Consider the following 9744-nt stretch of genomic DNA (forward strand, 5'->3'; position numbering starts at 1 on the left):
TTTTGGTTTTCCTTTGGGTCCATTTAAAGGTTTGAATATAACACAGGAAACCTTAAGAAACCTCTGAACCCCCTTGGTCTCATTGGCATCCACCTCTACCTTGTGGCTAATTGGGGGCATAAAAGAAGGTAAGAGGGATGAGGTTTCTCTTTCTCTCACTGTCAACATGACCCTGAGATGTGGATCATAGACACAAGGGACATGAATATGGTATTCTTCTCCTGTTTGAACAGGGACAAACATAGCATACAGTGCTTATTGACAGTTGCACTTTCTAAACCAAAACACATTGATTAAGTTAAAGGAATGTCATCAGAAACACCGATGATTTGACTTGATTTTGTACATGTACAGCAGTGGAGCCATAACAACAACACATTGCAATCACTGTATTTTTCCTAAGCAGAGAAACAATGTAAATTGAAACAAATGAGTGAGTCCCAGAAACCACACATGTCCAAGAATCAATAGGAAATAGGTCGCTCTATAAAATCAATCATACACGAGAAATAAAAAATGATTTAAAAAAATAATAATCACGAATCAGAGCCCATTATGTCCCGGGTCAAGGAAATCCCAATTGGATATGTCCTGTGTATTCTTGTTTTCATTGTTGGAACTTTTTCCCCAGGGATGTTGCTGGGGTCAGTCTTTTTCATGCTTGTCATTGATTTCTCAATCATGCTTGGCTCTTTAGTTTCAGAAATGAATTGGAGGCCCTGAGTATTAATGGTGGAAATTGGAACATGTCACTAGTGAATAAAAATAGTATGATGTGGAAGACAATGAGGCTCAAAATACCTTGAGGGATTTATCCTCTAATGCCATTGTTGAATGCTTTGCTAGCTTAGCAGAGACGTCCTGCACATACACAACTAAGATAACTTAGTAACTGAATGAGGAGAAATAGATGCACTGTAAGCCAGTCTCATTGATTAAAATTGTAGTAAGCAGAAAGTATCAGACCATACTGGTTATTAGAAGAAGAGGAAGGTATGCACATAGAAATCTCCTGTAGCTCGTTTATTAGTCACTTTTCAAATAAACACAGATAGAATATTCTGACCTGAAATGGTTCACTATCCTGCCGACCTTTGAAGCCTTCAGCTGCTTGGCATAGATACCATAGACCTGAGTTGGTCATATCCTGTATGATGAAACAAAAGGGGATAATCAATAACTACAAAAACTAAAAGAAATTAGAAAATGCAGAAGGTAATCAAAGGTGATTGCATAACCAGAAATATAACCTGTTTGCTCTCAAGAAGATCAACCTTTCCTTCCTGTTGAGCCAATTAAAAAAATACAACATAAGTAACCCTACAAGCTTATAGCATATGCCCGAGTAAATAAAATAAAAACATATAAGAGAATAGCAACTCACCAACCCAGAGACCATTTGATGAATTATTTCAACATCAAACCCAATTTGAGAAAGGTTTGATTTCACCTCCTTCACCTGTATGAAAATGAAATGGCAGATGGATATAAGCATATTTATTGGTGTGCTATCAGCATTATCCCCTCTTTCCTTGAATTACTAGATGTTTCTCAAAGTCCAAATAGCACTATGATGCTGATGTTATCAAAAAAATTTATTTCAAAAGATCTACCATAAAAAAGGAAATGACATGTATCTTGCTTGTAACAAAATGGGAGGAAAATGGATCTCCTATTGTTCCTAATGATTCACCCAAGGAAGAGAAAGTGCAAAACAACTTATCATTTTATCCCATTTCAATTATAAGGTCCCATAATCTTGTGTACACATTGATGTCTTATTTGCGTTTAAGTATGCAAAATGCAAATAAATTGTTCCATACATCATTTGCAATAAGCTGAGTTGTTTCCTTCTGTTCCTCCATCTTCCAATCCAAGTTTTCCAGCTTCTTTGTCAGATGCCTTTTTGTACACTAAAAAAACGATAGTCAAGATAGCAGTGTGCTGCAGACACCTTTAAGGATAACCATCTGGAAAAGACATAACCACACCATGGTCAACAGATCTGACTTACAGCCAATGTTTCATGCACATGCTCTAACTGTTTTGACACGGTTGCAACAGCATTTGCCATATTATGCTTTGTTACAAACATTACATCAGAAAATGACCAGCCCTGCACAATCCCACAAGCATACCTGTAAATCAGCAATAGTGCACATCGTTGCAAGTGAAGAACTCAATAGAAAGTGTTATTGTGACCACAAATTCTCAGAGTTCAGTCTGTACATCTTACCTTCCACCACATGTAACAATATCCCATTGCACCAAGTGCAGCAGCTGGCACTAAGTACGAAGCATAACTCCCTGTAATGACATGATATGTGTGAGCATATATAATATAAATTAACTCCTCATGAGTCTCAAACAGACACTATCTGTGAAAGAAAATCATGTCATTTATTGTAGTAATTAAATTGAATACCATTACCACTAGATGCAGAATTCCCATTATAGATGGTTACAGGGCCAGATGAGGTCAACTCCCTGATTTCTTGTGCCAATTGTTGAATCTGAAGGTAAAAAAGAAAACACATATAATTATAATTATTATTTTATACAAACCCTGCAAAGATGAAATGCACCTACGAGCATGAAAGAACTAGAGTCATTGGCTAAACAGTTCAAAAAAAGAACAAAATAATAACAGGGCTGCTAACCAAGCACCTTTGAAAGGGTTCAAAAGAAAAAAATAGCTCCTCAGTGTAGCATTTGCCAAACTAAACTAAACTTGTAGCATTTGCCATGTTTTGACAATTACAAATCATTAGTGTCCAATATGCACTGTGTCTCTCCCAAACTATGAATCTATTCAAGGATAAAAAAACCCCAATTGAATTCAGGAAGTTGCAATACCTGAGCTCTAATAATTGCAACATCACATCTGTCTGACAAGATCTCAGCTTCATTTACACCCTTCAGTAACTCCTGAAGCTGTGCAATAACATCAGACAATCGTCCACTCCTCAAGATGATAGAACTGGTCAAGCCTAAATTGAAAAAAAAAAAAAAAAGGAATAAAAATCTTACTAGTTAGAGGAAAATAGTAATAGATGGAAAGGAACAAGGAACCATACAGTACTTTTGCCGAGGCAAATGACAAAAAATGCACTTCAATGCTTATTCTGTTTATTTGTCGTTTTAGAATTTGTTTCCTATTTTCTGTGTTGTTGCTGTTTCAGACTCTTATCACATACCTGTTTTTCATTTCTTTCCTAACGAAATTGCTAATAATTAGAAAAAACAAAGGAGTTATACTTTTGAAGTACTACGATTATTCCTGATGAAATGAACAAGAACCCACAGCCGCCAAAAGCCAATCCTGAATTATCATTCAGAGAGCCAACTGAGTTGCTATTTTTCCAAATTTCTCAAAAATTTAAATCAATTTTCAATCAAGTTTATATCCTAATGTAACCCAATTTCTTTTCTCATTGAAATTTCAAGAATTTGAATTTAAAAAAAAAAAAAGTGAGCAAAGATGATGATGATAATGATTATAAGAGAGAAGCAAGGGTAAAGAGGAACTAATATATATATTTCGAAAAAAGGGTCACCTGCTCCAACGAGGATGAGAACCTTAGAGTTTGAAACCCCAGTGTGTAATGCCATTTTTTCTTGCTTGGCCTCCTCTCTCTTCTTCCCCGGAAAGATCCTTTTTAATTCAACGAACAACTCAAAACAGTAAAACTATATTGACCCCGCCAAGAAAATACAAGAAAAGTTTGGGGGTGTTCTCGACATTTCACAGCTAAGACTTTCCTTTAAGTCTGTTAAAGCTCTGCGCTTTTTACCTGTTTCTCCCTCCATCGCCAAAATCAGTATTTTTTTTTTTTTCTTAGTCTCTCTTACCAGAGACCTCAATGGCACCGCCAACCATTTTCTTGCTTCTTATAGCTTCGTTTTTTATTCTGACGCAGACCCATCTCCAAGTTCATGCCACAGACCAAGCCTTCACGTCCATGGTCATATCCCAAAAAGGTCTTGATTTTCTCAAGGACTTGCTCATATCCAAGGCTGTGTCTTCCATAATTCCACTCCAACTGCCTCGAATTCAGAAATCCATGCGAATCCCATTTGTGGGAAACGTTAATATGGTGCTCTCCAACACCACAATCTATGGAATCGATGTTGGTTCCTCGTATTTCAAGCTGAGCGATGATGGAATTGCCATTATTGCTTCGGGGACCACATGCACTTTGAGCACGAATTGGCATTATTCATATAGTACTTGGCTTGTGCCTGTTGTTGTTTCAGATGAAGGGCATGCCACTGTTCAGGTATTTGATCTTTTCTTTATTTGTTTAGTTCAAATTCATTGTCTTTGGCCTTATATGAATGGATTAATTTCATTTTGGTGGTATGTTTCTTGTTAAAAGAGTGATTGAATTTTATAATATAGTTATGACATGACAATTTGTTCCCTTTTCTGAACATTTTAACGAATTTGAGTTCATTTTGGAAACTGAAAACTAGATGAGCTTTGGATATCATTGAGCCTTGTCTGTTTGCTTTAAGTGTTTTTCTGCTCATTTTTGTGTTCTTTAACAAAGGGTGTTTGACAAGTGCTGCTTCTGGGTAAGGTTGAAGGCTTGGAAGTTGGGCTTACATTAGGCTTGGGGATCCAAGAAGGAACTCTGAAGCTTTCCCTCAAGGACTGTGGTTGTTACGTTAAAGAGATCAACATAAAATTGGATGGAGGAGCCTCTTGGCTTTATCAAGGGTATGTAAGTTTTCTATTTGGTTGTGGGGAACCGTTTACTCTTTCAATTGATATTCCCCTTTTGTCCCTGCATCAGTTATTATTTTGTTTTGCATATCTAGAAGCTAGCAGTTTGCTTTATTGCTCTTTACCAGAAAACCATCTTTGCAGTGACCATCTTCTTAAAACTTATACTTATGTGGAACTGGTCTTTTTTTGTATTTTTGTTTTGGTATTTCATCATTGGAAAACCTTTGCTTCCATAAAGCTAGAGAAAGCCAAAGTTGAGTGTGTGCTTAATCGCTCTTTACCATTGGCAAGTTTAAGAAAACCACTTTTCTAGGATGTTTGCATCATCACTGACTGGTTATGCTCAGTGGGTTCAACTAATTGTCTCAAGATTTGCCAGTTTTTTTATTTCCTTACGATTGTGTACTGCATGACTTATGCACCTTTTAGTTGAAGAGTAGGATCAGGATTTTGATTTCCTTCTGTGAATGATCGCTTTCCTTGTCATCCTTTAGCATGATTGATGCATTTGAAGAGCAAATAGGATCTGCAGTGGAAACTGCTATTACCAAGAAAATTGAAGATGGGATTTTAAAGCTTGATTCATTTCTGCAAGCTCTTCCAAAGGAGATCCCATTGGATGATAAAACTTCTTTGAATGTAACTTTTATGAATGAGCCGGTATTGAGTAATTCTTCCGTGGGGTTTGAGATTAATGGTTTATTCACTGCAAGAAGAGAGGCTTCAGTCTCTAAGTACCACAGTAAGGATTCACAACCACCGGTTCCCTGCTCAGATCCATCTAAAATGCTTGGAATTTCACTGGATGAGGCCGTGTTTAACTCTGTAGCAGCAGCATACTTTAATGTAAGTTTGGGAAATATTCGTGGAGTTAGTTCAGAATTGTGTTTATATTCTGTAAAAGCATGACCATCTTTAAAGTATATATCATTCAGTAATATCCTGCTTGCCTTCTTGTAGTTTATTTTTGTTAAAAAAAATAGTGGTCTATCTTTGGCCAGGCAGAATTTATGCAATGGATTGTGGATAAGATACCAGATCAGTCTTTTTTGAACACTGCTGGATGGAGATTTATTATTCCCCAACTATACAAGAAATACCCAAACCATGATATGAACTTGAATATATCCTTATCTTCTCCTCCAGTCATGAGGATCTCAGAGCATACTATTGATGCTACCATTTACGCGGACCTGACAATCGATGTATTGGAAGAGAACAGAGTAATACCAGTGGCATGCATCTCATTGGTAAGTTTATCTATGGAAAATTTGAATAGTTATATCATATGATAATCTTAATTTTTTACTCTGTATTTATGTTTCTCTGTTAATTATGATAATCCTTACTTTTCACTCTGACTAGTTTATGTAATTTATGCATGATAATCATGCTTGTCTTCAAATAGTAATAAATATTTTAAGTTGTTTCAGGTCATTCGTGCATCTGGTTCAGTTAAAATCTCAGGCAATAACCTTGCCGGCAGCATGAAATTGGATGACTTTGCAATGTCGTTGAAGTGGAGCGATATTGGCAATCTTCGCTTGTATCTAATTCAGGTGCGCTTGCTTTATAGAAAGCTCACTCAAATCAAAATTTAGTTCCTGCATGAATTAAATAACGTTTGGTATGTCATACATTGCAGCCAGTGATATGGACAATTGTTCAGACTGTTTTCTTGCCATTTGTGAACTCACACCTCGGAAAAGGATTCCCTTTACCAATCATTCACGGTTTCACCCTTCAAAATGCTGATCTAGTCTGCTCAAATTCAAGAATCATGGTTTGCAGCGATGTAACGTATGCAGAATTACAGTCACACAGTCTTAAATGGCTTCTGACAATGTCTTCCACATAACTCGTATGCTTACATTCCACATAACTCGTCTAAGATGTCTTCAAAATCCATGAAATGCTTCTGAGGATTCAGAGCATCAGTTCCCTCTTTGTATAGCATTGTTCAGTATGCAAGATTCAGATGCAACAGCACCAGTGTACATGTTTATGGTTATACACCACATTTTTCTTTGGCATAAATTCAATTTAGACACATAACTATATATGCTATTTCAACGGGGTCCACAAACTTTCAAATATTTCAAATATACACCTGATTTATTATGTAAATTGAAAAATGAAATTCCGTCCATCAATTTATTGAGAGATCAGTTAAATGTCAGCTTGGCTTTTGTTAACAGGGATTAATTGGCTACGTGGCATCAACTCAGCATACATTTCCCGCCAAATGAGCAACACATGTCCACTTGATACAGGCCCACACACCCATCACCTCATTCCCGCTCGTCGAACGCTCTCCTGACCATTTAGTCTCCAAAAAACATCACGTTTTCTCCCAAATTCGAATATAAATCTCTCACTTGTGTTCAACGAGCGAGAAACAGATGATGAGTTTGTGGACCCGTGTCAGGGGTTAGGTGGACCTGTGTCGCTCATTTGGCTGGAAATGAGCGACGCGGGTCCACCTAACCCCTGACACGGGCCCACAAACTCTCACTCTCTCTATTATTATTAAATTGTGGGTCCGTGTCGCTCATTCGGCGGGAAATGTTTGCTGAGATAGTGCCACGTCGTCAAGTAATCCCGGTCAGCAAAAGCCAAGCTATAATTTAACTGATCTCTCAACGAATTAATGGACATAAATTCATTTTTCAATTTAGATAATAGATCGGGTGTATATTTGAAATATTTTAAAGTTCATGGACCCCGTTGAAATAGCTTATATAGTTATGTGTCTAAATTGAATTTATGCCTTTTTCTTTTCTTTTGAAGCTTTTTTTTCTCTCTTAATGTAATTTCAGCGATAATATTGCAATTTACTTGCTATGTTTATAATTAAATAGTATTGTCATCTTCTTGACAACAACCCCCCCTTTTCATTTGATTCAAAGCATGGAGTTATTCTTTTTCTCCAATAAAATGCTGTGTAAATTACTCTTTATGTTTATTATTTTTTTGTCGAAACTCTTTGTGATTGATTAATGCTTTATTATTTACTTTAATTTTTTAAAAATGTTTTTACTTTCAGCAAACAGAAAGGACCACAAAACATGCATGAGGATTGAATCTTGTAATTTATCTTACCCTTAGAGTTTATTGGACTCAAAAATGATATGGTACTGTGCAGATGACCGAATAATGAACAATTTTGTTCACTTTTGACCATTTAGACTAGGGCTGGGTCGGTTTGACCGAAAAATCGAGATCAGATCCGAAACCGGCTCAATTGATGTCGAGAATAAACGAGCTGGAGAGGAATCGAACTTGTATGTTCGGTTTAGGTTCCGGTTCTGGTTCTCAGATCTTAAAACTGTCGGTTTACCGAACCGAACCGAGTATATATAACATTTAATTTAAATATTACATTTTTATACATTTCTATATCCTAAAATGCCTTTTTATAGCATATTTATATACATTTCTATAATTTATATAAAAAATATATAAATTTATAAGCCCTAAACCCTAAACTCTTTCTATACCCTAAACCCTATAATTAATAATTTATATGTTTTTAAATTTATATAATACATTTTTATATAAAAACTAATTAAAAAATACCTTAAACTCTAATATTATACCATATCCTAAACAATTATACCATATAACTATAAACTAAATTCTAAACCCTATATCATATTCATATATCCCATACTCTAAACCCTAAATTCACTCTATTGTGTATTTTAAAAATTTTAAATCATATACCTTATAAGGCTTATATCCTATACCAATATACCATATACCCTAACAGTCTAAGACTATAATTAATAATAATTCAATAATTCATAGTTGGTATATAACTAATAACTATAGTCTATAGAAATGTTTAGTATGTTATAATATGATATAGTCTATAACTAATAACTATAGTCTATAATCTATATAAATGTTTAGTGTATAACTAATAGCTATAGTCTATAATCTATATAAATGTTTAGTCTATAATTAATAACTATAGTCGATCTCTATAAATGTTTAGTATTGATAATAATTAAATAATGGGTAAATTACACGCAAGTACCTCAACTAACCACCTATTTTCACTTGAGTACCCCAATAAAAAAAAGTTGCTCAGAGGTACATCAATTATTGATTTTGCACACACAAATACCTCCGTCAATTTTTCGTCTGAAAACTGTTAACTGCATACGTGGCGCGCTGACATGGTTTTTTAAAAAATGCCACGTGGACAAAAAAATAATAAAAAAATTAAATAAACTTTAAAAACTGAAATAATGATTAATAAAACTAAAAAAAAAAAACCTGCTCGCGCAGCTCCAGTCTTCCTTCCTTCGCCTCCCCCGCGTCGACCACCAACCCAGCCACCTCCCTCCCCTTCTCTGGCCACCAACTTCATTTCTCTATTTCTATTTCTTTCTCTCTTTCAGTCACTCTTTCTCTCTTGCCCACCACGTGTAGCTCGGATGCCGGACCTGCCTGGTGGGGCAGGGCCTAGGCTGGGTGAGGCAGGGTGAGGCTGGGATGCGTGGGGCTGATCGAGGCATGGCAAGGCTAGGCGTGGCAAAGTTGGGAGCGGCTGGGCGTGGCTGGGCGCAACGAGCAGATATGGGCAAGGCGAGGCTGGGGCTGGGGCTTGGTGAGGGGGCTTGGCTGGGTGGGGAGAGGCGGGGCTAAATTCAATTCTCGGACTTCAATCTGGTCCCTTCGATTTGCAACCATGGTTGGAGGTGTTTGCAGAATAAGAAGAAGAAGAGGGTGGAGGGCTCGATGCTGGTTGGGTGGCCGACGCGATCTACAGTGAAAGTGGTAGGGAAGGGTGGAGCTGGTGGCCGACAGGGGGAGGCGGAGGGAGGAAGGATCGGGGATGCGAGGTTGCTGGGTTCTTCTTAGCTCTTTTTTTTTATTAATTTAATTATTGGGTTTTTATTTTTATTTTTTTTAGTTTTCTTAATCATTATTTCAGTTTTTTGAAGTTTATTTAATTTTTTTTTTATCCACGTGACATTTTTTTAAAACCATGTCAGCGTGCC

At 36.5% G+C, this 9744-nt stretch overlaps 2 protein-coding genes across 2 annotated transcripts; one reads left to right on the top strand and one right to left on the bottom strand.

The window, feature by feature from the left end:
- Positions 1-365: 365 nt before the first annotated feature.
- LOC147288058 (golgin family A protein (DUF1664)) lies at positions 366-3730 on the bottom strand. The gene is made up of 11 exons (XM_086241731.1): positions 3558-3730; positions 2857-2990; positions 2432-2513; positions 2237-2307; positions 2015-2116; positions 1824-1913; positions 1385-1459; positions 1251-1283; positions 1067-1147; positions 802-861; positions 366-719 (listed from the first exon to the last, which is right to left on the bottom strand). The coding sequence occupies exons 1-11, from the start codon at positions 3610-3612 to the stop codon at positions 537-539; spliced, it is 966 nt and encodes a 321-aa protein (XP_086097857.1). The 5' UTR covers positions 3613-3730; the 3' UTR covers positions 366-536.
- LOC147288059 (lipid-binding serum glycoprotein family protein) lies at positions 3725-7620 on the top strand. Its single transcript, XM_086241730.1, has 6 exons — positions 3725-4280; positions 4584-4723; positions 5227-5578; positions 5734-5982; positions 6166-6291; positions 6378-7620. The coding sequence occupies exons 1-6, from the start codon at positions 3864-3866 to the stop codon at positions 6588-6590; spliced, it is 1497 nt and encodes a 498-aa protein (XP_086097856.1). The 5' UTR covers positions 3725-3863; the 3' UTR covers positions 6591-7620.
- Positions 7621-9744: the final 2124 nt, after the last annotated feature.

This window comes from Dryas octopetala, chromosome 4 (assembly GCF_963921425.1).
Source record: "Dryas octopetala chromosome 4, drDryOcto1.1, whole genome shotgun sequence".
Taxonomy (NCBI): Eukaryota; Viridiplantae; Streptophyta; class Magnoliopsida; order Rosales; family Rosaceae; genus Dryas; species Dryas octopetala.

Bases quoted from the DNA above. Each gene is read 5' to 3' on its own strand.
- LOC147288059 (XM_086241730.1), top strand. From the start codon at position 3,864: ATGGCACCGCCAACCATTTTCTTGCTTCTTATAGCTTCGTTTTTTATT. The intron at 4,724-5,226 runs GTATGTAAGTTT...GTCATCCTTTAG, and splicing joins GCCTCTTGGCTTTATCAAGG to CATGATTGATGCATTTGAAG. The intron at 5,579-5,733 runs GTAAGTTTGGGA...ATCTTTGGCCAG, and splicing joins TAGCAGCAGCATACTTTAAT to GCAGAATTTATGCAATGGAT.
- LOC147288058 (XM_086241731.1), bottom strand. From the start codon at position 3,612: ATGGCATTACACACTGGGGTTTCAAACTCTAAGGTTCTCATCCTCGTT. The intron at 2,117-2,236 runs GTAAGATGTACA...GGGATTGTGCAG, and splicing joins ATTGTTACATGTGGTGGAAG to GGCTGGTCATTTTCTGATGT. The intron at 1,460-1,823 runs GTATGGAACAAT...ATTTTCATACAG, and splicing joins CTCAGCTTATTGCAAATGAT to GTGAAGGAGGTGAAATCAAA.